Source organism: Bos grunniens, chromosome 10 (genome assembly GCF_055505025.1).
Source record: "Bos grunniens cultivar Pamir isolate PY7600 chromosome 10, Bosgru_T2T1.0, whole genome shotgun sequence".
Lineage (NCBI taxonomy): Eukaryota > Metazoa > Chordata > Mammalia > Artiodactyla > Bovidae > Bos > Bos grunniens.
Window position 1 is genome coordinate 15,163,286 of NC_141174.1, and position 27,993 is coordinate 15,191,278.

General features: G+C 48.5%; 2 protein-coding genes across 2 annotated transcripts in view; one reads left to right on the forward strand and one right to left on the reverse strand.

Moving 5' to 3' along the window:
• The first annotated feature begins 1,157 nt into the window (after positions 1-1,157).
• The window catches only part of ANGEL1 (angel homolog 1), a 71,957-nt gene continuing 45,121 nt past the window's right edge, over positions 1,158-27,993 (forward strand). Inside the window, exon 1 of the mRNA XM_086319496.1 lies at positions 1,158-5,580. The gene's annotated coding sequence lies outside the window, so the exon portion shown is untranslated. The remainder of the gene's footprint in view (positions 5,581-27,993) is intronic.
• The window catches only part of LRRC74A (leucine rich repeat containing 74A), a 30,674-nt gene continuing 8,068 nt past the window's right edge, over positions 5,388-27,993 (reverse strand). The window contains exons 5-13 of the mRNA XM_086318897.1: positions 27,056-27,152; positions 23,701-23,750; positions 23,265-23,346; positions 18,901-18,986; positions 18,238-18,432; positions 15,413-15,508; positions 12,803-12,949; positions 8,961-9,068; positions 5,388-8,086 (exon numbers count right to left, since the gene is read on the reverse strand). Of these exons, the coding sequence (XP_086175023.1) occupies positions 7,763-8,086; positions 8,961-9,068; positions 12,803-12,949; positions 15,413-15,508; positions 18,238-18,432; positions 18,901-18,986; positions 23,265-23,346; positions 23,701-23,750; positions 27,056-27,152 (1,185 nt within the window). The 3' untranslated portion in view covers positions 5,388-7,762. The remainder of the gene's footprint in view (positions 8,087-8,960; positions 9,069-12,802; positions 12,950-15,412; positions 15,509-18,237; positions 18,433-18,900; positions 18,987-23,264; positions 23,347-23,700; positions 23,751-27,055; positions 27,153-27,993) is intronic.

The window sequence follows — 27,993 nt, forward strand, 5'->3', positions numbered from 1 at the left end:
TGAAACTTCTAATCCAATTCTGAGAATATAAAGAAATACTATGTTGTACAAAAACAAGCCAAAACAAACAAAAAAACCAGGATATTAGCATGTGATGGGCTTCCCTGGTGGCTCAGATGGTAAAGAATCTGTCAGCAATGAGGGAGACCAGGGTTCAATCCCTGGATCGGTAAGGTCCCTTGGAGAAGGAAATGGCAGCCCACTCCAGTATTCTTGCTTGGAGAATCCCATGGGCAGAGGAGCCTGGTAGGGTACAATCCATTGGGTTGCAAAGAGTTGGACATGACTGAGTGACTAACACACACACACACACACACAATTATTACTAAAGCACAAATTTTGTTCAAACTTCATAAAATTTTATGCTGGCGTCCACTATTTGCTTTATGAATCTTATTCAAAATTCCACATTGTATTCAGTTGCATTGAGCTGCTTCAGCTGCATGCAGCAAATTCTGGTAAATTCTTTTCATTTTTACAAATATTTTCTAATTTTCCTTGTTACAGTTTCTAAGATACACCCATCATTAAAAAGTTGACATGTAATTTTCAAATACATGGTTTTTTAAACAGTATGTTTGATATTACTTTCTCACTTAGGTGTTTTTCTTCTCTGCAATCACCCTCGCTGGTTTTTCGGTCTTCTGACTTTCTCGAGGCTTTCAATGGCTAAATCAAAGACTTCTCTTGGTAAATGTCACATCGTACTTGAAAATATGTGTTATTTTCAAATATCTTTTGATATTGATTTCGAACATAATTCCACAGTGATAACAGGCTGTATGATTGCAATACCTTTAGACCATGAAATTTTTGCACCTCGTTTCATATCCCTGGATGTGTTCCAGTGTCTCCTAGTTTATAGTCTATGGAAACTTGAATGGAATTTGTATCCTACTGTTGTGTGAAAATTGTATAAATCTTAATTATGTTGAATTGGTTCATGGTGCTTTTCAGGTCTACTATATCCTACTTTTCTATATTTTCATTCTATTAATTTTTGAGAGTTTGATATTGAAGTTCCAACTAAAAATCTTAATTTATCTACTTAAAAAATAGTTGTAATATATAGTGGAACTGTATGTAACTTTGTCCTGTATTTTCCAAGTCTCCAGTAAATGTATTATCATACTTTCATAATAAAAAAAATAGCAAAGCTAAGTTATGCAGAATACATCATGAGAAATGCTGGGCTGGAGGAAGCACAAGCTGGAATCAAGATTGCCAGGAGAAATATCAATAACCTCAGATATGCAGATGACACCACCCTTATGGCAGAAAGTGAAGAAGAACTTAAGGGCCTTTTGATGAAAGTGAAAGAGGAGAGTGGAAAAGTTGGCTTAAAGCTCAACATTCAGAAACCTAAGATCATGGCATCCGGTCCCATCAATTCATGGCAAATAGATGGGGAAACAGTGGCTCACTTTATTTTCTTGGGCTCCCAAATCACTGCAGATGGTGATTGCACCCATGAAATTAAAAGATGCTTACTCCTTGGAAGGAAAGTTATGACCAACCTAGATAGCATATTAAAAAGCAGAGACATTACTTTGTCAACAAAGGTCCGTCTAGTCAAGGCTATGGTTTTTCCAGTGGTCATGTATGGATGTGAGAGTTGGACTATAAAGAAAGCTAAGCACCAAAGAATTGATGCTTTTGAACTGTGGTGTTGGAGAAGACTCTTGAGAGTCCCTTGGACTGCAAGGAGATCCAACCAGTCCATTCTAAAGGAGATCAGTCCTGGGTGTTCTTTGGAAGGACTGATGCTAAAGCTGAAACTCCAATACTTTGACCACCTCATGTGAAGAGTTGACTCATTGGAAAAGACTTTGATGCTGGGAGGGATTGGGGGCAGGAGGAGAAGGGGAGGACAGAGGATAAGATGGTTGGATGGCATCACTGACTCAATGGACATGGGTTCGGGTGAATTCCGGGAGTTCGTGATGGACAGGGAAGCCTGGCATGCTGCGGTTCATGGGGTCGCAAAGAGTCGGACATGACTGAGCGACTGAACTGAACTGAACTGAAGTTAGTCATGGAAGGAGGGCATGCCCTGGGTACCTGCACTTCAGCTAACCCCCTTTGCTGCCTGGCCATCTTTGACCAGCCAGCCTCTCTTACTCCTGCCTGGCCCCTCTCCTTCTACCTTGGTCCTCAGCTTCTGCTGGGGTCCTCCTGCCGGCAGCCTCCTGACATGGCAAGCTGCTAAAGCGCGAGTCAGTCCCTCGTCAGTGGGTGGGTTCCTTGTGTAGTGCTCCCTAAAGGGAGCAGGGCTCTTTCTCAGGTCTTGTCCAGCTCCGAGGTGGGCTGGCTGGGGGTGGGGGCCTGAATGTTTCTGGAGCTTGTACTGAGCACCTGATTTTCTTCCTCACTACAAGACTTCCTGTAGCTCAAATGGTAAAGAATCTGCCTGCGATGCAGGGTTCAATCCCTGGGTTGGGAAGTTCCTCTGGAGAAGGGAATGGCAATCTGCTCCAGTATTTTTGCCTGGAGAATCCCATGGACAGTGAAGCCTGGGAGGCTATAGTCCGTGGGGTTGCAGAGTCGGACATGACTGAGCGACTAACACACACACACACACACACACACACACAAGGGTTCATGGTCGATGTGAGTGACTTTGCTTCATAATGAGGACAGGTCTGTCCAAGCATCAGGCTGCTGGACGCTTTGGGGCTCTGACATCATGCCAGGCTCCTGGGGGCAGAAGTTTGGGAAGTCAGAGAAAGGGCAGAGCAAGGACCACAAAGCAAGCTGATTCAACAGTCCTCAGGTGGACTTTTGAAGCTGACCTGACACCTAGTGGCCATAAGTAGGAACTACACCACACCTGGGCAGGTTCCAGAGTTGCTGCAGGCAGGGTTTCAGCTGGGCCTCCGTGATGGGGGTGTGTGTCAAGGGGTGGGCCGGAGGGTCTCGGATGGTGGCTTCTCCATATGTCCATCGTTCCTCCAAAACTACACACGCAGAAATAACTTTGATAATAAAATGTGCTGCCTTTTCTCTTTTAGGCAAAAGGTGAATAAAAACATTTTGAGAAAACTTTGCTATTTTCTTTTTAAATTTTTTTTAACTTTATTTTATTTTTAAACTTTACATAATTGTATTAGTTTTGCCAAATATCAAAATGAATCCACCACAGGTATACATGTGTTCCCCATCCTGAACCCTCCTCCCTCCTCCCTCCCCATACCATCCCTCTGGGTCGTCCCAGTGCACCAGCCCCAAGCATCCAGTATCGCGCATCGAACCTGGACTGGCATCTCGTTTCATACATGCTATTTTACATGTTTCAATGCCATTCTCCCAAATCTTCCCACCCTCTCCCTCTCCCACAGAGTCCATAAGACTGTTCTATACATCAGTGGCTCTTTTGCTGTCTCGTACACAGGGTTATTGTTACCATCTTTCTAAATTCCATATATGCGCGTTAGTATACTGTATTGGTGTTTTTCCTTCTGGCTTACTTTGCTGTTTTCATTGATCCCTTGAGAGTCCCTTAGACAGCAAGGAGATCCAACCAGTCCAACCTAAAGGAAATAAGCCCAGAATGTTCACTGGAAGGACTGATGCTGAAGATGAAGCTCCAGTACTTAGGCCACCTGATGTGAAGAACTGACTCATTGGAAAAGACTCTGATGCTGGGAAAGATTGAAGGCGAGAGGAGAAGGGGACGACAGAGGATGAGATGGTTGGATGGCATTGCCGACTCAATGGACATGAGTTTGAGCAAACTCCAGGAGATAGTGAAGGACAGGGAAGCCTGGCGTGCTGCTGTCCATTGGGTTGCAAAGAGCTGGACACGACTGAGTGACCAAACAATGAATGAACAACAGTCTACAGTCCGTAACAAATTTTGATGTAATAGCCTCATAATCCTCTGGGTTCCACCCAGACACCAGTAATTATTGGATGCTCAGTTATGAGCATGGACTTGATGGAGAATTTCAAGGGTTATAATAGTCTTAAAAGGCAAGCTCCTCGACTTCAAGGGGATCCGATTTATTTGGGGAGTCAAATATATCTACATACCCTGATGGGTGGGGTAGATGTGAGTTTCAGCTCAAAAACTCCTTCTATTGCCTTCTTTTCTTTTCATCATCCTAATTTTGACTCTGAGCCCATATGCTATGCTATGCTATGCTAAGTCACTTCAGTCGTGTCCGACTCTGTGCGACCCCATAGACAGCAGCCACCAGGCTCCCCCATCCCTGGGATTCTCCAGGCAAGAACACTGGAGTGGGTTGCCATTTCCTTCTCCAATGCATGAAAGTGAAAAGTGAAAGCGAAGTTGCTCAGTCGTGTCTGACTCTTAGCAACCCCATGGACTGCAGCCTACCAGGCTCCTCCATCCATGGGATTTTCCAGGCAAGAGTACTGGAGTGGGGTGCCATTGCCTTCTCCGTCTGAGCCCATACAACAGTCTAATTAACAGAAATTCAACTTTAGGCTAAGACTCTGAATGAGGGAAGGGAGGGAAAATAAGCTGTGGGGAAGGGGACAGATTTTCAGATCATGATTCCACCACATGTGCAGAAAGGGCTTAACATCACCTCCACCCTTGATGAAGAAGTAAAGTGAACCCCGAGGGCTGGTGCCTTGATTCCCAGGTGCCATCCCAGCACTTCCCTGGTGCTCCAAAGTGTGGCCCCTGGGCACCCCCAAACTCTCCCAGCTTTCCCTCGATTGCCCAAAGCAATTGCCAGGTGCATGAGTTTTTTCATCTCACCCTCTTGTTTTTATTGAGCACCTACTATAAGCAGGCACTGAACAGGTACAAAGGACAGTTCCTGCCCTTGTTCGTCCCAGAGGCGGCTGGCGGGCTTAATCAAAACCCCTGAAGGCACCCATTCCCCCCGCCGGCTCAACGTATGCTGTTCTTGGCTACACCTGCTCTTCTTTTGCTAAGCTCCTCATGCCTCCCCAGTTTCCCAAGGAATTTTACAAAGAAATGCAGGATGGCAGATCCCTAGAACAGGCGGGGGATCTTTGGTTTCAGCTGTCCCACTTTTCAGGTGGAACCACGAGGCTCCAAGGTCAGGTGGCCAGGCTGTGCCAGGCTACACTGGATGCCAGCTCGCTCCGTCTCCCGCCCGGACTCTCTCCAGGTGACACCCTGGCCTGTGCGTCCAGAGGCCCCGTCCTCACTTCCTGAGCACCTGCTCCCTCTGCCACTTCCTCCCGAGTCTCAGCCATGCCCCCAGACACAGTTTACAAGCACGGTGGCAACTGCTTGCGTGCACTGACCTTTCCCCCACTGCTCTCATTCTGTCGCCCAGCAACCCCACACACTCCCAATCTGTCTCATGGCTCTTGATGAGGCCGCCAAGGATGGGCCCCCTAAAACCAGAGGGTGCTCCCAGGGGAAGGGCAGGCCACCAGCAGCCCGGAGACCCAAGCCAGACTTTATTGGCTGGCTCACAGCCCTGGCCTTGGGGTTTGTCCACCGAGGTTTCAGCCAGCTCTCCGCCTCCTCCCCTGCCACCAGCCGACGTGCCAGGAGTTCTCTGTCGCCGAGACGTCTTTCCAGACTGGACGTGTTGCTATGACCTCGTCATTTTCAAGAAACTGGATTGAAAGGTAAGGGGATAACGCTGAGTGCCAATGCAGCCTAGTAGTGGCTGATTGCCGAGAGTGTTTAGACAGGCTCGAACCCCAGTGAGACCATGTGTAAACCCCTCTCTCGTCTTGGCAAAGCAATGCCCGAGGTGAGCTTCAGCGTCCGGACAGGGATGAGGGTGGGTTTACGTTGTCAGCTTTGGCAGCAGATTTAATTTTAGAATGTGGACGTGCTCCTCCTGGGTCCGAGCCACCCAACCCACGTTAGACAAACAGGTGTGTAGACACGACATACGAAAGAAAGTTGGTGACTGTTACTTGTGGCAGCAAAACTTTGGAAATAACCTAACAGTCGGTAAGAGAGTCTCTTTCTGCACGGTGATATACCACGCGGTGGTTGAAAAGGCTGAGATAGATCTAAAGATACTAACGTGGACAGTTCGCCCAACCATACTGTAAGGCAGAGCAAGGTCAGAGGACTGTGACAGTATGGTTCTGTGCATGTGTGTTAGTTGGTCAGTCGTGTCTGACTGTGACCCCATGGACGTAGCCCACCAGGCTCCCCTGTCCGTGGGATTCTCCCGGGAAGAATACTGGAGTGGGTTGCCATTTCCTTCTCCAGGGGATCTTCCCAACCCAGGGATTGAACCCAGGTATCCTGCATTGCAGGTGGATTCTTTACCATCTGAGCCACCAGGGAAGCCCTGGTATGCTTCTATTTATGATAAGAGACTCTGTGTGTGTGTGTGTGTGTGTGTGTGTGTGTGTGTGTGAGGGTCAAATAATGTATAGTAAAATACTGTGAGTCTACCACATGCCAGCTAGTGTTCTATGTGCTTCATAGGCTTTAACTCATTTAATCCTTGAAAGCTCCCAGCCCTATATACAGATGGCGAGACTGAGGCACCGGGAGGTTGGGTAAACTGCCCAGTTCCACAGGAGTGGAGCTGGGGTTGGAACCAAGGTGGCCCGGTCCCAGAGTCCATGTTTTTAACACTTGGAGAACACACGCACGCACACGCACGCACACGCACACACACACACAGACACACACTTGATTGCAAGTATGTGGGAAAAGTTCCCGAAGCATGCATCTGGGCTTGCTCACAAGCGCACTCTGGGGGCAGCAGGAGCTGTGGGGGCAGGTGAAAGAGTGCCTTCATTTTCTCCCTACGGCACTTCTGTGGACTTAGGCCTTTTACAAATAGATATGATTTGTAACAAAAAATGATAATTTCAAGCAAAAATAAAAAAGAAAGATAACTCTGCTCTTCAATCGGAAGTAACAGAGCTGCAGTGTGTGTGACCGCAGGGGAATTCGAGGTGCCCGCTAGAGCTCCCCACTTGGGTCCTGAGGCCCCAGCTCCGCCTCTTGATGGCCACACGGCCTCAGATGAAAACTGGAGGGTTGCTGGACCCGACCTGATCTTCAGCCCTCTGCCTTGGGCTCCTCCCACCAGTCCCAAGGAACAGGAGGTGGTGCTTTAGAGAGGGCAGGTTGGGGTGGGGGGCCCTCGAGGTGGGGTGCACGCCTGAACCACCCTGCTGGGGCGATGCTTGCTGGATGATGGTGTTGCTCCTGACCAAGAACATCACGTGCCAGCCCCTCATGCGCATTGTCTCCACTCTATTGTTAAGAAACGCTCTCGGGTGCTGTGGTTATCACCCCATTCTAAACACTTGGAGACTGAGAGCCCTGCACACAGCCTCACCCTTACTATTAGAGCCGAATTACAGCAGAGGCAGCGGCTCCTCCACGCATGAGGGACTCTGACAGAGGCAGGGACAGAGGTTCTGGGGGAGGGCCGTGGGGCAGGATCAGACAGGGGCCTCCTCCGGCAGTCTCCTTAGGGCTTCCTCAAGACACGCAGCTGCAGGGCCATGTGCAGACCAGTGGGTCCTGCAGCCTCAGCCCGGAGGTCTGGCATAGGGAAGCAGGTGCCCGGACCATGTAGACCTGGGTCCTAAGGCTGCAGCTGCCCCTTTCTGGCTGCAAGCACTTGGCTCCATGCCTTCCTTCGCTGAAGTTCCGTTTCATCCTTCACAGTAGGGTGGGGAGCACGCTAGTGCCTGTTGGGTACTGTGAGAATCCGGGCACCTGTCTGCTGACTGGTGGAGTACTTGGCATGTGGTAAGGGCCCATGGATGTTGGTCACTGTTATGATCATTGTCAAGGTCCTTGTTGGTCTCTTCAAGGAGTTCCTCACCTGCCTGGCTGCCTACGCTCCAGGAGAGTTGAATGACCCGTGGTTCCCCATGGTGCCTCTGTCCTCTCGTCTGTCTGTCTGACACCCCGTCCCCACCCCAGGGCCTCGCCCTCTGCTCCATGCATCCCCATCGCTCCAGCATGGCCCCTGGAGCCAGGGTGCCTTAGACGAAACTGGGGGCCTTCCGGGGGGTAGAGGGGCAGCCTAGAGAGGTCTGGGCAGTGGGGCCGGGCTGACCTGAAGTCCACCATGCCTGTCTTCTCGCCCAGCTTCTTTATCAGCTCCCTGACTTGGTACCGGTTTATGGGGACCTTGTTCTGCTGAGGAGGTGGACAGAACATGCAAGGTCAGTGGAGCTCTCTGCTCCCCGCCCCCGACCTCCCCATCACATACACACACACACCACAGTGCTTCACTCACTCGCCTTGGGCCCACAGCTGGCAACTGAGAGATCCGAGGGAGCTGAACCCACACACCCTGCAGGGCAGGAAGAAGTGCCCCCGACACCCGGGGGTCACTGCCCAGACCCCCGAGCCTCTCCTTTCAATCTGGGGGGCCCTGTGGGGGAAAGAGGTGGCAGTCCAGGTGGAGTGGGCGGCAGTGACTTTGCAGTGTGGGAAGTTCATCCTTCCCTCCCTGGTACCGAGTCTAGCCAGCCCTCTTCAGGCCCAGCTCCGAGGGTCCTATCCCCACTCTGGACCCCCACAGAGTCCTATTCTTGCAGGGCCCATCCTTCCTAGGGGTGCTCTGGAGCCAGACCTGTTCACATTTGCATTTCAAGGGTTCCTCAGCACCTCCATCATATCCTGCACTTGAAGGTATGGGATTTCAGCCAAGACGATACAGCCTGAGGTAAAATACCGGGGCACTGGGATGTGGTCTCTTATCCTACTCCCGTGTGGAATCTGCCCAGTAGCCAAATGCAATGGGGAGAAAGACCTTGAAGATGAAGCACGTGTGTCTTTGGGCAGCATCGTGGGTCATCAGTGGCACCCAGCCATGCAGTAGAGAATGACGTCAGGGGGTGATGGAGGGAGGTTTAGCTGTCCCTCTGGGTCTCGATAGAGGAGGTGGACCAGCTGGCTCCTCACAGCCAGCGGGGAAGCTCTGTGAAATGCTCGTGCGTGTCTCTGTCTGTCACACACCGTGCACACACGCACACCTAGTGCCTGCGGCCACGAGGCATCCACCTACCTGTATCATGGCTTTCCGGAACTCGCCCACAGGCATCATCATCTCTCCACTAGGGTTCAGGCTCCTGAAGAAGTCCAGGACGGAGATTTTGTTTTGGTCTGCGTAGCTCTGGGAGAAGCAGGAGACACCACGAGCTTTGTAACATCTGTACGAACCCCCTACCCCCATCTCCCGCCCCACCTCCGACCCTCCACCTGCCCAGACTGAGGTCCGGCAGAACCACACATGATGCTTCCCACGTGTCTGTCCCACCCGGATGGAGCAGGCTGTCCTGCCGGTCCACATCCCAAGGGCGGAAGGATAGTTGCCGAGGCTGTTAAGCTTCCACAGCATGGAGGGAATAGGGCGGTGATCATATGTATGTGCACTATTTAGCTTTGAGGTCGCCCCTGCTAAGACTAGTGGAGACGGTGCTCTGTGGATGTGAGAGGGCTGTTGTCAGCTCAGAGACCCAAAGACCAAACCAGAACCATGTAGTGGGACGGGCGGAGCAGGCTCCTGGAATTCATAGGATTCTCATTATTTCATTCGAACATCCTCATATGGAGATGTACTGTGTTAGAGTATTTTAAAAATGATATGTCATTGTTTTCCATTCAAAGATAGTAGCTACTCACATTTTAAGGTAATTTTAGATTAATAGAAAGAAAAAAATGAAAAATTACCCATAGTCCAATCCCACCGCCCAGAGGTAACATCTTGACGTACATTTTTTTTCATCTGCCTGCCTATCTATCTAACATCTTTCTACCATACATACTGTTTAATAAAATGCACTGTATTATATATTGTGAGCTCCTTTCCAGTATCATTAAGTGTTCTTTTGGTTTCTTTTTAGTATCTTCTGGTTTATCTTTCCCTCTGACTCTCAAAAGCCGAAGGCAAGGCGCAGCTGCGCTGACAGGTATTTTTGCAGACACCCTTGCTCACAGAGGAATTCCTCAGGGATCACTCTCCTCTCCCTGTACCTCCCTCTCAGCTGTACTCCGCTGACCCCACCCCGGGATAAATCCCGGACCCCCATCTCTAATTCCACATCCCCAGCAGCTGCTTGCCAGTCCATACCGAACCCCACTGACACCTCAATCCAACAGGTCTGAAGTGAGCCTGAGTCAGCTGGATTCTGTGATCCCTGTTACTGAGGGCTGCAGCAGCTACACCCACTCCAGTTCCTTCTTACCCACCTCTATAGTGTGTTACGGAGGCTGGAAAACCAAAGACCAGCCTTCCCCAAGCCCCCTTGAGGCTATGGGTAGGAACGAGATGGTTTCACCAAGCCCTTTGGTGAGATGCATGTGTGACCCGAGTGCTTTGGCAGCTTGGGGGGGTGGCTTCCCGATTCTGCAGGTGATTCCTGGTTGGGTGTCTTCCTGCCTGAGGCAGAAGGGACAGCCCTCCTGGTAACCCAGTTGGGGTGTCTGGCAACCTTTTCTGGAATCTAAACGTGGAGGCTTTTCTTCAGCCCTCTCATGTCTCTGGGGTCTCTTTCTGGTAATTCATTCCTCTTTGCTTAACCTAGTGGAGTGGATTCTGTGGTCTGCAACTTAGAGCTTGACTGGCGGATGGGCCTGTCACTTTGGGAGGTGTTTTGGCAAGACCCAACATAGTTCCTGCCCTGGAAGAGTTCAGTTTTGTGGTAAAAGGTGAAGCAGAGGGCTGTGGTAGTGTGTACCAAGGGCATTGACTCTTGACCAGGGAACCTGAGAAGGGTTGCCCGAGGAAGGGACACTCAAGTGCAGACCGAGGGAGTGCGGAGGAGGGGGTGAGACACAGAGGGCAGGAGGAGCAGTGTTCCAGGCAGAGGGACCCAGAGCTGACTTTAAGGGATGCAAAAAACAATGGGGAGAGATCCAGTGGGGCTGAAATGGGAGGGTGGGGAGATGGGAGGGATGAAGTCAGAGTGGGTAGAGAGGGCAGGGGCAGCTTCTTTTCCCCACTGGACTTCCCTATGCTGGCAACATTACCATCATTCTTTTAGTCCATTGGGCTTGAAATTTGTAGTTATCTTCACCTCTCTCCTCTTCCCACAGGTCTCTCTTCTCCCAACACACACATACCCACACCCACACCCACACACGCAGACACAACCACTCACCAGGTCCTGGAGATGTTCCGTAAGGATATCTCCACTCCCATCGTCCTTTTCAGCCAAGTTGCCGTTCTATATCTAGAATACTACAAGCGTGTCCTCATTGATTTTCCCATTCTCATATTTACCCCCTTCAGTTCTTTTCTCTCCCTGTTGCCAAAAATACTCTCCCTCAGTCCTGCTGGATTCACATCACACCCTCTGCTCAACAACTCTCCCTGGCTCCCTGCTCCCTGACTTCAAACCCAACTCTGAGCCTACAGTCTGAGGACTGTTGCGTCCAGCCCCAGCCTCCCTTTGCAGCCTTGGTTCCCAGGCTTCCCTGTGAGACTGGAGCCAAGTGGTTCTGTTCCCACCCCTCCAGACACACTGCAAGTGACTCCCTGTTCACTCCTTTCTGGTGGGAGTCCCTCTCCCTCCATCCCTCCCTCTGGGGCTCACCTGCACCCTTTCTGCATGTCAGGGCCCTTGCCCCAACCCACCTCTGCCAGGAGGCATCCTTCCCTGCTTGCCCAGTCCTGCAGTGACCTCTAGTTTGGATTGTACTGACACTTGCTACCTTGGTCACTTGTTTATTATTTATCATCTGACATTTTCTATTGGAAATGACTGTATCCCATCTTCCCAGCCAGATTGTTGGGCCCCTGAGGGGAAGGCCTATGGTTTACATTGTATGTGTGGTTGGGTCTCTCCTCTGGGATTCCTTTTCTATATTGTTTTAAAACGAGGAGCAAGGGCACTTTGCACTAGAAAACTCCATTCCCACTCTACTTGCAAAACAAATTTCTCCTCTATTCACCTGACATCGATTCACTGATAAAGATATAAAGATACTTGATACTGCTTTGCTTTCTAGAACTTTTCCTACAGTGAGAATTTTCATGCAAGAGCTCTTCTATTTGGTTCTGAAACTAAGGCACAGAGGTCCTGTGGCACATGCCATGCAGAATTGCCTTTGCAGGGCACTCTCCCAGCTCCTGCTGCCCCGGGTGGTAACAGTCCTGCCCCCAGCAGCACACCCCTCGCCTGCACGTCCAGGGCGGAGCCGGGAGTGAAAACCCCAGGCCTGGGCAGTCACTGCTCTGTGAGGTCATTGGACCAGAGGAGCTATAACATCCCTTCCAGCTCTAACACTCTCTGAGTTTTATTTCCACTGTTACATCTTTTTCCTCTCACTGCCAGACACAATTTAAGACTGGAGCCAGGAGCAGGTGACCTCTAGATATAAAAGACTTACAGATTTCTCATTAGTTGAAGCCACCAAATACCCATGCTGACCACAGGGTCAGGATGTCTTTGCATCCTTACCAGCTATTGGAAAGAGCCTCTGTGAATTGTGTGCTGGTCACATGCCAAGTATTGTTCTAAGTCCATCATGTGGAGTATAGAATTTAACCTTCACAGCAGCCCTGCTGGGGTGGGTACTATTATTATGCCCATTTTACAGGTGAAGAGACTGAGGCACAGAGCAATTCAGTGACTTGTCTCTGGTTGTAATGGAGGAGCCTAGCTGGTAGAAACCATCCTGTTCCACGGCCCTCCCTCTTTAGCCAGTTCCATGCACTTCCTTTCCTCTGGGAATCAGGAAGCATTGCTGATGGATCTGAGAGTCAGAGGGGATATCCTGCAGCTGAGAATCCCTTGTCAGACAGGACCATGAACACGCTCCGGGGGAGGAGAAATTCTGGGAGCTGAGCCAAAGGTTAACGTTTTCCGGGGCCTCTGGGGGCTCTTTGAGGGAAGCAGGGCTCACCTGGATCAGTTTCACGGGGTTCGTCCATGTGAAGTGGGTTTTCTTGGCCGAGGGGGCTTGCACTGACTTGTATATCACATCCAGCTGGGGGTGGATGGCACACACCCCATCCAGGATTTTCACGAACTGCTCAGACACCAGCACATTCTGCAGCAGGGAGAGAGGGGACCTGTCGGGCAGCGGGTGCTGCCGTCATGCCATCTCCCAGACCGGCGGGCTCCCCCCAAGCAAAGCCACGTGTTGTCTTTTCTAGTTTGTTCTGCAGTGCTGCTCCCAGACTGGGACACGGCTGTCCTTTGCTAGCACTGGCAGTTTGGCTTGTGAGTTTCCCACGTGATCTGGATCAGGTGTCCTAGCTGGGCGCTGGTGGCCTGTCACCGCCTGTCAACTCACTCTGCTCTCAGAAGGTGAGCCTAGTGTCTGTGTGTGACAGACGGGCACGGCTGTGGGGTTACATGACTGGCCCCCAAAGGCCCTGAAAAGCCAATTTCTACCCCAGTGTTGGTCTTCAGAGCTGAAGCCCTAGCAGAGAGCCCCTCATTCCAGCCATCTGGTTGCACATGGGGAGCCCCCGCCTTGTGGAAGGGCCTCCATGCCCTCTTAGAGGCTGCAGGAGAGCACGTGCTCTGTGTGATGGTGTTTGATGAAACCTGGCCTCCGTGGGTGTGCTCCACCGGCTTCATCCCTCAGCTGCGGCTCTCAGTATCTTTTGCCTTTTCAAAGAACTCAATTCGTGCTAAGGGCTGAAGACTTACTCCCTCTCCTTTGTAGGTATTCTAGAGAAAGTTCTAGAAGCATCTACAATGAAGGGATTCCAACACTACTTAGAGTTATGGTGGCATCATGTGGAGTGGCAAGAGAAACTCCAGCTCAGGGGTTTATATGCCGCCTTAGGGTCTAAACAGCATCACTTCCGACATTCCCTCAGACACCCCAAGATAGTGCTCGGGTTCACACCTTCCAACCTGCACTGCAGGGGGTGGGAGGAGCCGAACTCTAATGAACTCTGGACCCAGGGGCTGAGGTCAGAGGCAGCAACACAGGGTGCAGGTCAGAGCTGTGGGACAAGCAGAGAGCAGGCCTCTGAGGAGGAAAACCAGGAGCACAAGGAGGAGCCAGGGCTGGGGAGGAGGAGACAAGGGAACAAAGTGAAAAGGACAGCAGGTATGTTTTTATGACACTTTATAATCTGTGGCAAATATAAACCCAATTTTTACTCATTATTCAGTTCTAAGAAGCTTGGATTTCAAACGCAAAACATCATCCCTGATAGACTTGCAAGGTATTAAAGTCTTAACAAAACCCCAATTAGTGTGGCATTAAGCAAATGTGAAAGGACTTTTCACACTTCACCTTTACAGAACTCTAGAGTGGGAGGCAGAAGCCCTGGTTTACTCCTCGCTGCGTTTCACACCTGCTGCGTGGTCCTGGGTGAGTGGCCTAACCTCTCTGTTTCAGGTTCTTTACGTGTAAAGCAGGACAATGAGGACGAGTACTAGTCATGGGTTGAATCGTATCCCCACAAAAAAAGATGCTGAAATCCTGACCCCAGTATCTGTGAATATGACCTTATTAAGAAATAAGATCTTTGCAGATGATCAAGTTAAAAATGAGGTCGCTAGGGTGGGCCCTAACCCGATACGACTGGTGTCCCTGTAACAAGGGAACACTGGGATACAGAGACGGAGCGTGACACCTGAGGCTGAAGGCAGAGATCCAGGGTGAGGTCTCTACAAGCCAAGGAACAGCGAAGATTGCCTGCAAACTACCAGGAGCTAGAAGAGAAGCAGGGAGCAGATTCTTCCTCACAGTCCTCTGGAGGAACCGACCTGACCAACACCTTGACCTTGAACTTCTAGCCTCCAGGACTGTGAGACAAGACATTTCTATCACTTGAGTCACTTGCTTTGTGTACTTTGCCTTGGCAGCCCTAGGTCACAAATACATTCTACCTACTTCCCAGAGTAGAACTAAACGAGTTGGCGCCTATAAAATGGCTTTGGGGCTTAAAAAAAAGAGTATAAACTGATAGACAAGTATAGGATATTGTTGGCAACAGCTCCTACCTCTGGGATGATTCAGGCCAGAGTACCCACAGAGTGGAGTCACCTCCGCAAGCTTCCCGCCTCCATCTAGGTTTTTTTTTTTACACTCAAATACTACTCTGATTAGAGTAGGCTGAGTCATGAAATGAAAACACAGATTTGGACGTGTTTTCATACTCAGATTCTAAAAATCCTGTGATTGTGGAAGCATTCTAAGGCCCAGAGCCATCCATCAACAAAGCTGACTGCAGACAGGTCTGTTCTGCGGTCCCCCACCTTTGATTCTGGTGTTCCTCCTCTCTGCCCTCAGGCCTGCTCTTGGGGGTGCAGGTCCTGGGTTCTCAGGATCGGGCAAATAATTTTATACCATGATGTTACTGACTGACTGGCTACTCCAATGGAAAGGACCTCTGGAGGAGGGCAGAGTTGTACCCTAAAAGGAGTGTTTTGTCTTTTCTTCTCCTGGAGCACGTAGGCCCTGAGGGCCAGAGCTGTTGGCACCTGGCACGGTGGCCATGGCAACTGGCATGCTCCCTGAGTGTGAGCGAACCATCAGATGACTTACAGAAATGTCAATATCCTCCATCCTGGATTTGGGGTTCCTCTTGATGGACAGGATAAGTAACACAGCCCCATCCATACTTATGGGGTTCAGGAAAAGCTGTGGGAGGAAGGGAAAGGCAGAAGGAGGCAGAGATGGGGGCAGAAAAGGCTGGTTCAGAGCACGGTTTCCATATATCCCCGTCAAACCACAGTCTATGTCTTCCTTCCAGATTTCTCTGTAAGCACCCATCTCCCTGTCTGTCTGTCTGTCATCCATCCACTTGTCCATCTCACTGCTCATCCATCCATCCATCCAACAAACATCGACTGGGGCCCTGCAACACGCCAGTCACTGGGATAAGCACAGGCAAGCATGACAAGGATCTAAAATGAAAATATTTGGTCACTGTAGAAAAAATTTAAAAGCAGTAGAAAAAAATGTTAAAATCACCTATATTTCACTAACCAGAAAAAAATCTTCGTGGCCATTTTGCTGAGCTAGTTTTTTAGTCTTTTAGAAGTCAGATTCTCTGAACTTGCCTTGGCTTCGTCGGCCCCCAAGGCTGAGTCCTTGGCAGGCTGAGTCCGTTCTTCTGTCTGAATCACACTCGGTGCCCATCCAGGCAGGCCAGCCTCTCAGCTTCCCCAGTCACTAGGCGGCCACCTGGAGTGGTCTGCCATCACCAGGCTACTTCCACTGGTCAGAACCTGACTCCCTCTTGTCACCGCAACAGCTCTAGGGTGACTGCCCTCTTGAACGGCAGCTCATCTCCACTGATTCCTAACTCCTGTTCTTCCACCAGCACTCCCACGTCTGTGGTCCCCCTGAGTCACCTACATATCTTGCGGGAGTTGGAACTGCAGTAGAAAGCCAGGTAGAGCTGACTTCCCTCTGCCTCTTGCTAGCTGACAGGTCACACAGCCTCAGTCTTCTCATCTGACAAGTGGGGTTACTGGAGCCCACTTGATGGGGCTGGGCCAGGAATAAGGAGACAAATCACTTGAAACAGATCTTGGCTCAAAGTAGGAGCCCCAGAAAGGGGACCTGTTAATACAAGGCCTCATTTTTCATCAATTGCCAACTTCCGAGGAGCTTCTCTGTTATAAATTAGCATCTATAAGCAAATTAATTTAAAATGAAATACATATTCATTCATTTACTTAATAAATATTCATTGGGCATCCCATGGACAGAGGAGCCTGGTGGGCTACAGTCCATGAGATCACAAGAGTTGGACATGACTTAGTAAGTCCTGTAGACTCAGGACTACTATCCTGTAGACTCCTGTAGTCCTGAGTCCTAGCGGAGTATTATATCCCCCGTACCCAGGACTCTGCTAGGTACAGGTGATATTAATGGGCAAACCCGAATACGTCTTTGTCCTCAGGAAGCTCTCAGGCTAGTGCGTGACAGACAAGTCACTCAGAACGAGAATATAAAGAGGAACTCTGGGGAGTTCTAGGAGAAGGGGTGAACAGGATCTGAGGGTTCCCTGGGGGTGCCTAGGGTACTGGGGCTCCCACTGTGTTCTGAGGCAGAACAGCAACTGAGGCCAGTCAGGGGAGCACTGTGGGCTAAGGAAGCAGTGTGGGCAAGGTCCTGCAGGGAGGGAGGTGAAAAAGCCCCTGCGGTCTCCCCTGGTGGTCCAGTGGTTAAGAAGTGAAAGTGAAAGTTGCTCAGGACTCTTAGCAACCCCATGGCCCGTACAGTCCATGGAATTCTCCAGGCCAGACTACTGGAGTGGGTAGCCTTTCCCTTCTCCAGGGGATCTTCCTGACCCAGGGATTGAATCCAGGTCTCCCACACGGCAGGCGGTTTTTTTTACCAGCTGGGCCACCAAGGAAGCCCAAGAATACTGGAGTGGGTAGTCTATCCCTTCTCCAGGGATAGACTTCCCAACCCAGGGATCGAACCGGGGTCTCCTGCATTGCGGGTGGATTCTTTACCAGCTGAGCTACCAGGGAAGCCCATGGTTAAGAAGCTGCCTGCCAAGGTAGGGGGTGCGGGTTTGATCCCTGGTCCGGGATGATCCCACATGTCATGGAGCTCCTAGACCCTTGCACCACAACTACCAAAGCCTGAGTGCCTAGAGCCTGTGCTCTGCACCAAGAAGGCACCGTAATGAGAAGCCTGTGCACTATAATGAAGACCCAGGGCAGCCAAAAAATTAAAAAAAATAAAAAGACCCTGAGGCATTGGCTGGAGCATAGGAGTTGGGGGGAGGGTAAACTTGAAACACACTGAGGGAGAGGACTGGGTTTGAGCCATGGAGGCCCTGGGGGATGGGGGGCTTAAGCTGGAGTAGAGTAGGTAGGGGTGGGGTTAGAAGCCAGATTTACACTCAAAAGGCACACTCTGGCTGCAGCGTGGAGAGAAACTGGAGGAGGGGATTCCCTGGCAGTCTAGCGGTTAGGACTTGGCGCTTTCACTGCCCGGGCCCAGGTTCAATCCCTGGTTGGGGAACGGAGATCCCGAAAGCCACTTTGTGAAGAAAAAAAACCTGGAGGAGACCCAGATGGGAGAAAGGAAGAAACTGCTACCCTGTGCCAGGTGAGAGTGGAGAGTGTGACACTGAGTTTACAGAATAAAGCCAGCCAAGAATGTAGATTTTTCTCTCCAGCAACATCCCAACCCACTCCCGCTCCCCCCTGTCCCCGCACACACAGATACACATGTGCATGCACACACAGGGATGCAGGGACACATACACAGATGCACACCCACTGACGCACACATGCATGGGTGCAGAGACACACAGACATGCAGTTACACACACGTGGAGGCACACACACACACACACACATGCACACACAAGCTGTCCTGTCTCCTGCCCGGGTGAAGCCTACCTTCAGAACTTTGAGGCTTTCATTCAACTCCAGGGCTCTGCTGATTTTGGAGAGCCCGTCGTTGGTGATGTTATTGCTGCTGAGGTCTAGGTAGGTCAGGTAGCTGTTGAGTCTGAGGACCTCCCCTAGGGCTGCAGCCCCCTCGTTCCCAAAGCTGTTCATGGAGAGATCGAGTTTCTTCAGCGACACGTTAGACTGCAGGGAGAAGGGAAAATAGCGCCAGCATCAAGGCTGCAGGCAACTCATCCAGCCAACGGGCCCCCATTTTTGTCCCTGGCCGGCTTCCAGACAGAGTGCTCAGTGGTCCCCGGGAGAGAGACGGCCAGATCTTTCCAGATCCCTCCCAGCTGGGCTCAGAGTCTCAGAGCTCATTCTCTTTGGGTGAAGGTCATTCCCTTCGCCCTGAGTTAAACTGCCCCTTTGAAGTTACCCCCAGAGGTGCGTATGAGGCCCCAGTAGGGCAAGTTTCCCTGGGAGGGATTTGTACTAAAGGAGGACACGCATTCAGGAGTTGTGGGAGGCAGACTGACTGTGAAGAGCGCCTGAGGAGGTCTCAGATCACTGTCCTCAATGGTGACCATGGAGAAGGGGTTCAAGATGGTGGACAGAGGGCCTGGTCATCCTCACCCGGGCTCAACCCTGGCTCCACTCCCGCAGGCTTACCCGGAGACCATTGCACAAGGCCACCACTCCCCGGATGTAGAGGTGGTTCCAGCTCAGATCCAGCGACTGGAGCCCTACATTGATGGCTGAGGGAGGGGAGGGCGTCATCTCAGCCTCCCCCACCTCCCGGAGAACCCAGGCTCTGGGTTGGCCTGAGATCCATGAAATTGGGGGTAAGAATGGCTCAGTCCTCATGCAAAGCAGAACACTGAGGCAATAACTTGTCAGTTATCCATTTAAACACAAAATGACAAGGGGATTCCCAACGCCACAGAATCGTGGTAAGATACTTGTACATTGCAGGTGGCAAACGTGGGATACACTCTGAACTGTCTGGTCAGAGATGTTTTCCTACTAAAATCTGTTTGCTCCATCTCAGGGCAATATCACCCCTGAGACTCTTCCTAGGTAGACAGTATAGTATGTAAGGTGAGTGACACTTGCAGATGTTTCCCATGGCATCGCTCACAAAAGTGAGGTTTGTGACTCACAGGGGAGGGGTAAAGCATAACACAAATATCCACCTGGTGGAAAATCACACAGTCGTTAACATAGATGGAGACAGCATGGGAAACAGGGGTAGTTTACGTAGCGAGACTGCAGTGGGCATGGCGAGGTCTATCACGTGGTATTTTCATGGAGACCTATGGGAGCAATGGGGCCACAGAATGTCCATCCAGAACTTTAGGGATATAGCCAGGTGGAAGCGGGGCGACATCAGGCTGGTCTAGAAGTTGGGTTTGCACTGAAATTGCAATTTAAAAAAAAACTTAAAGGTGCTTTTGATTACAGCCTACATAGGGCTGGGAGAGCATTCTATTTAAACACATCGGCTTTGTCATTTTTATCTGGGGAGGGCGGATGTGCTGAGGACACTATTGGGAAGAGAGACTAAAGTGCTCTTGAAGGACACTGAGTGGGAGGAACCGCCTTCAGGCCCAGGAAAATATGTTTTTCTGTTTTACTTTTTTATGGACAGAGTGCTCTGTACTGATCATGTCTTTCTCTTGTGTCAACCACCAGGACACACTTTTAGGAAAATGCACACCACCTTCTGTTGTATTGAGAACAAACTTTTCTCCTGCTTTCATTCTCTCCCTGGCTGTCTCCCTCAATCTCTTCCTACCCTTCTTTGCTCTTTTGTGCCATGTCCCCCACTTAAGTTATACTTTGCACTCCTGTTCCTCTTAAATGACCACAAAGTTAAAAGTTTAATTCTGTTCTCACCACTTCCTAGCTATGTGACCTTAGACAGAAGGCAGAGATTCGCTCAGTCATGTCTGACGCTTTGCGGCCCCACAGACTGTAGCCTGCCAGGCTCCTCTGTCCATGGGATTCTCCAGGCAAGAATACTGGAGTGGGTTGCCATGCCCTTCTCCAGGGGATCTTCCCGATCTAGGGCTCAAACCTGGTTCTCCCACATTGAGGCGGATTCTTTGGCTTACTTATCCTTCCCTTACTTCTGTTTTCTTATCTATAACATGGGAATGTTAACCTTTACAAAGGTTTTTTTTTGTAAAGATTGATGTAAAGAGCCTAGCATGATGTCTGTCACATAGCAATCATCTAATATTTGGTGGCTTTAGTACACAAAAATTTTTGAAAGCTGCAATATAGTATGGTGACAACCATATTAAAACAGAAGTTAGTCTGTCTCATCTTAAATTTATGTTTTAAAATTTAATTTTAAAATGTTTGACAATTAGTTTTCAAAGGGAGACTCAAAATACCCAATAGTTCATTTACACTTTGCTCTTCCGTCCCTTCCGCTCCAGCTGAAGATCTTGCCTCATTGCTTCGCTGAGGAAGCGGCAGCAATGGGGTGAGAGAGCTTCGCCCTCCTAAAGTGCTATCTCCCAGCCCCACTGCCCCCCACACCCACTCTTGGGCTCCCCACTCTTTTCAGTGAATGATGGGTCCCTACTGCTCTCAGGCCACCCCTCCATGTTTGTTATAGATATTATCGCCTCCTGTCTTTTCAAGGACTTCGCTCCTATAATTATGTCCTCCTCCTTCTCCAGCATGTTTCTGTTTCTCTTCTTCCTATCAGCACTTCCCATCCTTGCAAACCTTCCTGGACTCTATGCCACCCATCTTTCTTTTCCAGCCACGTCTCAGTGGAGCGCCTGGAGTTGCTTACAGGGCCATTTTCACTTCTTTGCATCTCATTTTCAACTCAACCCACTCCAGTTGGGTTTGCATACCCCCTCACTAGTTATCTCCACGCTGGCAAGTCCTGTGGTCACTTTTCTGTCTTCTTATTTGATCTCTAAGCAGTACTTCACCCCACTGACCACCTCCCCCTTCTTGAAAATGCTCCCCATCGCGTGGCTCCTTGGTACCTCACTTTCCCTGCTGTTTGACTCATCACTCCCACTCCAGCTCCTCCTCCTCTGTGACCCCTTAAAATGTTGGAGTGACCCCGGGGGCAGTAGGATGGCCCCCTACTCAACTCTGTCTGCACTCTTTGCCTGGACGACCTCATCTGGACACATGGCCCTGGCTTTAAATACCTCGCAAATATGTTTCCAGTTCTGACCTGTTCTCCACACTCTAAACTGACCCAGCAAACCACCTTCCTGACATCTCCGTGTCGGCGTCAAATGGGCATTGAAAGCCCTTCCTGGCCAAAAGCAGACACCTTGACTCCTAACTCCTGCCCCTCTGTACTGTGACTCCCTGAGTTCCCCTCACTGAGTAAACACCACCTCCATCTCACCAGGAACTGAAACAAAAGAATCACGAATCTATCTTTATCTCTCCCTTTCCCTCCCTCTTCACATCAGCAAGGCCTTTTGGCTTTACTTCTGGAGCATATTCTGAATCCATCCCCTCCGAGAGCCCCCTGGTTGAGCTCACGCTGTGATTCTGTCCCAGTCACCACGCCTCCCTCTTCCCCTCCCGTCCTCCTCGGATGCAGGAGTCACGGAGTGGGTCTGAGCCTCCCAGCTGTCCCTCATCATTCCCACGCTCACATCCTTCGTGATACGCCGTGCGTTGAATGAAGCCCAGGCTCTGTGGGTGTCATAGCTCCAACAGCCCGACGTGAGGGGCTGCCCGCCACCTCAACGACCTCTCTCCCTTCCATTCTCCTCCCCTGTTCCCTGTACTTCAGCCACACTGTCGCCCCAAGTTCCTCAAACAGGCTTTCTTCCTGGAAAGCTATATAGCACGGCTGTTTCTTCTTTTATCTTCAGTTTTCAACAAAGAGCCGCCTTCCCTGGGCGGTTTCCTCTCCCCTCCCCATCTAGATGAGCACTCGGTCCCCACTCCTAGGAGTCCTCTCTGCTTCTATTCATTTCCCCAGGAGAGAATGTTTAGTTTGTTTTTCCCCCCTTTTATAACACTTTTGTTATAATGAACCTCCTCGGACAGCTCTCTCTGTATGCACGAGACCTTCTCTGAGACACCTATAGAGGTGAACTGCGTCATAGAATATATACATTTCCAATATATTACTGCTGCTGCTGCTAAGTCGCTTCAGTCGTGTCCGACTCTTCTCGACCCCATGGACTGCAGCCCACCAGGCTCCTCTGTCCATGGGATTTTCCAGGCAAGAGTACTGGAGTGGGTTGCCATTGCCTTCTCCGTAATATATATTACTAAATGTAGTCAAATTGTTCTCCAAAGTGCCTTTATCTAGCAGACTTGTGAGTGTCCCTATTTTTTGTTCGTTTTCACCGCAATTGATATTCTCTGATGGGAAACTGTTACAGCTCTGCTAGATGACAAAGGAGATCTGTTTGTGGTTTTCTTTTGGATGTTTTTAATTACTGAAGAGTGCGGACACTTGGTTTTCTTTGGTCACTGTCCATATGCTTTGGCCAGTTGTTGTTTTATTTTTTTTACTGGGAGTATTTATCACTGCCTAATTGAGCTAGAGAAATTTTCGTCAGTATTCTGAACAGTAATCTTGTATATTTTACAAATGTTCTACATTTCTACTCCCTAACGAGTGCGTGTCTTCTATCACTGCCCCATGATTTCTTTTATCATCTGAAAGTTTTCACTTCACTGTTGCCAAATGTATGACTTGTTTTTGCTGCAGTTTCTGCCCACTGTTTCGTTACAGTGTGTGCCCATTTCTGTTTAATAATCTTTAGCCTCCCTGAGGTCATCTCTCTGTATTATTTCTCATAGAAACGAGTTACTTTTATGTTATTCTAATCTAATTATTTTGAAGTTTTTTTACTTCCCACATTCAGATGTTTGCTCCCTTCAAAATGAATTTGGGGTATCGTTTACATTGCTTTTTATAATCAGAACTGTCAATAACAATAAAGAAACAGGAGACGAGCTCTGACAAGCCATCCTGCCCTACGTCCCTCCCTTTCCTGGGCCCCTCCCTTCGCAGCAGGACTTACCTAGCATCTGCCCCAGGTACTCGCCTGCCTTGTCACAGAATTTGTTGTGACTGAGATCCAGTGATTTAATTCTGTAATTGTTCTAGAGAAAGAAACAGGGCAGAGAGAGGTGATTTTTGTCTTCTCTGTCTTCTCTGCAAATGCCTCACTTGGAACACTGCGATGGGGGCCCGCGTATGCCGAAAATTAAGTAGGCTAGTGTTCTTAGACGGAGGACCGTTCATTTCCTGTAGAACTGTTGATGACTGCTAGGAGAATTTAGCACCATCCAAACAGTCCTACCAATTGCTGAGGCTTTTGATAGGACTGGAGTCTGAACACTCAGCAGCTCCCTACACCAGGCAAGTGGTCTCACTCCTTCCTGACGCTCAGAGCCACCCATGTCCCAGCAGCATCGCTCACGGGGCTGGCCGCACCCGCACCCCTGCCTTCTTACCGACAAGGCTTGACAGAACAGCTCTGCAGATTCTTCCTTGAAGTTATTCCCTGCAGTGAAGGGGGTGCGTTAGCAACATTCTTCAGACTAAGGCTCCCTAACCCTCCATATCTTAGTCCTGCTAGTGTCTTGCCTTTGGAACAATCGGACATAGAAAAGGTGGCAAGTCCAGCAAGCACGGACTGTATAGCATGTGGAACTCTTCTCAGTGTTACGTGGCAGCCTGGATGCGCGGTGGGTTTGCGCAAATGCTTAAAGCAGTGTTTGGGCACAGAGGCACACACGGGGAGAAAGGCAGCTCATTACCATCTCTTTAGTGCTCCTTCCCTTCTCTCTCTGCCCTGACTGTGCAGGGAGTTTCAGGAGTTGGTACACCATGCCCTGAGCCTCCACTGATAGCATCAACCCCTGGCCTTGTGCCTAAACTCTGTGATGTTCTAAAAATGCTAATTCAAGTCTAAGCAGCAGAGGTGGGCCTGGAGAGATGAATGAGTCACTTACTATGCGTGCAAAATCGAAGAGGTGCCAAAAATCTCAGCAATTGCGATGAATAAGATCTTAATAGTTTAAAATGCAAATCAATGTAAAAACACCTATGATGAACCAGAGTTTAAATAAAAGCAGGATCTGACCCTGTACTTCATTCCAATCTGTCCCTATGGGATTCTGTGGTTTATTTAAAGTGTTGATATTTTTCTTCATCCATGGATTTATCTTTGTATTAATTTTGGCTTTTAAAAATGTTGCTTTAAGATGTTATTTACTTGGTTACTGAGTTTTTTGTTGCCCCTTAAGTTCTGCGGCTGAGGCGAGTGCCTTCCTTGTCTTATCCTAGCCCTGGCCCTGCTAAGGAATCCATTGATAAAACACTGGTGATTTGCGGGGAATAGATGACACAAATTCTTATCCCCAAATTTCTCCTTGAAAGTTTAATAAACCGTATGTCTCTAGCACTGAGAAAGCGCTTGGCACATAGCAGGTGCTCAGTTAATCCTGAATGAATGAATGAATGAATGAATCCATTGAAACACAAATACTTCCTTGGTTGTTTCTGGCACCAGTACAATGAAATGAGATGAGAATCTAGTCAGTGTAGAAACTTATGTGATCTGTTACTCAAATTGTTGTATTTATACTATTTGTTACCTGTCCTGCATCAGCTGTAAGAAATTATTTGGAAGATAGATGAAAAATACAGATTCTTAGCCTTTCCCCCTAAAGATTCTGACTTAGCAGCCTGGGATAGGACTGGGAAGTTCGTGTTTTTGCAAATAACATTCTGGATTAATGTTATATTAGAGGTCTTAGCCAATACAACCAAAAAACTCTCCAGGAGCCATAAATACTGGAAAGAAGAGACAAAAACTTCCATTGTTTGCAGACATTATCACCTACATAAATAATCAAGAATATTAACAAAATGTCAGAACTAGTAAGATAGTTCAATAAAATGATTGACAATAGGCTCAATGTACAAAAATTAATAGCTCTCATGCTGCTGCTGCTAAGTCACTTCAGTTGTATCCAACTCTGTGCGACCCCATAGACGGCAGCCCACCAGGCTTCCCCCGTCCCTAGGATTCTCCAGGCAAGAGTACTGGAGTGGGTTGCCATTTCCTTCGATGCATGAAAGTGAAAAGTGAAAGGGAAGTCCCTCAGTTGTGTCCGACTCTTAGCAACCCCATGGACTGTAGCCCACCAGGCTCCTCTGTTCATGGGATTTTCCAGGCAAGAGTACTGGAGTGGGGTGCCATTGCTTTCTCTGATACCAGGAATAAAGTAATTAGAAAAAGTGGTAGAAAAAAATTCTATTCTCATAAGAATGAAATGATAAAGACCTAGACATAAAGCTAATATGAAATATGCATGACTAATAATGAAATAAAACTATAACAATTTATTGAAGAACATAAAAAAACCTGATGAAACCAAGTTCTTAAATGAAGCTATTCAATATTTTGAATATGTCTGATATTTCCTGAATTAACCTAGAATATTAAATATAACTCCAACCAAAATCCCAATAAGTTTTTTTAATAGAACTTGACAAAATGATTTAAAAATTCACCTGGAGGAGAAACTGTCCAGGAATAGCCAAGATTACTTTGAAAAAGGTCAAACTTTGTCCACTCAAATATTAAACACATTATTGTTGTTGTTTAGTCACTAAGTCATGTATGACTCTTTTGCAATCCCATGGACTGCAGCCTGCCAGGTTCTGTCAGTGGGATTTCCCAGGTTGGAATACTGGAGTGGGTTGCTGTTTCCTTCTCCAGGGTATTTTCTCAACCCAGGGATCAGAACCTGTGTCTCCTGCATTGCAGGTGGATTCTTGCACTGCAGAGCCGCTGGGGAAGCTCAAACATATTAAAATATCTAATATAAGCATATAAGTATAAAACTAATATATTGAATGTTACATACTTGATATATTTTATAAATTTCAACTAATTATAACATATTATAATTTTAATATTTTAAACAAATACTAAAACAGTACAATGTTGACATAGAAATAGCTAAATGAAATGGGATAGAGATTCTAGAAAGGAATCTATATTTATATGGCAATTTAACATATGATGGACTTCTCTGGTGGCTCAGATGGTAAGGAATCCACCCGTAACGCAGGAGACCCAGGATCGATCTCTGGGTCGGGAAGCTCCCCTGGAGAAGGGAATGGCAGCCCACTCTAGTATTCTTGCCTGGAGAATTCCATGGTCACAGGAGCATGGTGGGTTACAGTCCATGGGGTCGCAAAGAGTCACACATAACTGACTAACACACACTTTAATATATGTTAAAATGGCATTCAAGTTAGTCAGTAAAGGATAAGTTATTCAATTAACGAAGCTGGGCACTTGGCTATGAATTTTAGCCAGGTGAAAATAACACATAGGATTTCTACCTAATGCCATGAACAAAAATAAATTCCAGATATATTAAAGATCTATGTGGGAAAAATTACAAAAATATTTGAAGAAAATAAAATAAAATACTTTAAAATCTGAAGTAGGAAACAGTTTTTAAGCAAGACTACAAAAATCAAAACCGTAAAAGAAAAGACTGATGAACTTGACAACAGTAAATATACAAACTTTTATATAAGAAAGCGCCAGGCGTGAGTGCTAAGTCGCTTCTGTGGAGTCTGAGTCTTTGCTGCCCCAGGGACTGCAGCCCACCAGGCTCCTCTGTCCATGGAATTCTCCAGGCAAAAATACTGGAGGGGGTTGCCATTTCCTTCTCCAGGGGGTCTTCCCCACTCTGGGACTGAACCTGTGTCTCTTGAGTCTCCTGTATTGGCAGGCAGTTTCTTAACCACTAGTACCACGTGGGAAGCCCTTCATAGGCTCACCTGAAAGCTGAAGACTGAAAAGCGAGGAGGTGTTATTCTGGAGGAACTCGGAGAGGATTCTGGCCCCCTCCAAGCCGAGATCATTGTCGGAAACATTCTAAAAGGCAAGAGAACACTTCTGTACGTAAAAATCCCACCAAAGGGCCCTGGTTAACAAATGATGGGGGGTGGGGGCTTACTTGAGGCCTGTCCTAAGGACATAAGGTTGGGGTAGAGAGAGCAGGTGTTAGGTCGAAGGACTGGAAGGGTTAGGGAGATTAAAAAGAGGAGGAGGAAGAGAAAGAGGAGGACGAGGAGGAGAAAGAGGTAGAGGAGGAGGAGAGGACCCTTGGTTTTTCTGATGTTTCATGGCGAGGCCCTAGGCTGGTCTCAATTCTCTGAAGCTGACCTCAAAGACTCCCCCCACCCTCCCCAGTTTCACCCTGGTATTTTAGATAAGCACATTGCATTTTTTTTTTGGAAACCCAAGATAACTATTTGGAGGGTTTAGTATGAAACAACTGATAAACAAATTAAGAGTAAGCAATTATTGTAATTCCCTTCACTGGTTCCTGAAGCATGAATTACTGTGCTCGGAAGAAACTGGGGTATAAATGGACACAGTCCATTCAGGCGAATGGGAGGGACTTTACATAACTTTGCCATTATGATCTTGGTCGTTTTTCCCCCTTCTTTTTCCAAGTTTTAAAACTGTAGTAAAATAGACGTACACACGTTTGCCATCCTAACCATTTTGAAGGGTACAGCTCAGTGGGCTGAAGTACACTCATGCTGGTGTCCAACCATCGCCAATCATCTATCTCTGGATGCATTGTATTTTATGAAATTATCTCGTGACTTTATTTTCTTTAAGAAAGTTCACGTTAAGGCAACTCTAAAGAAGTTTGTCCATTTAGGGACTTGTGAGGTCAGATGGAAATAGGTTCTCAGGGTTTCCT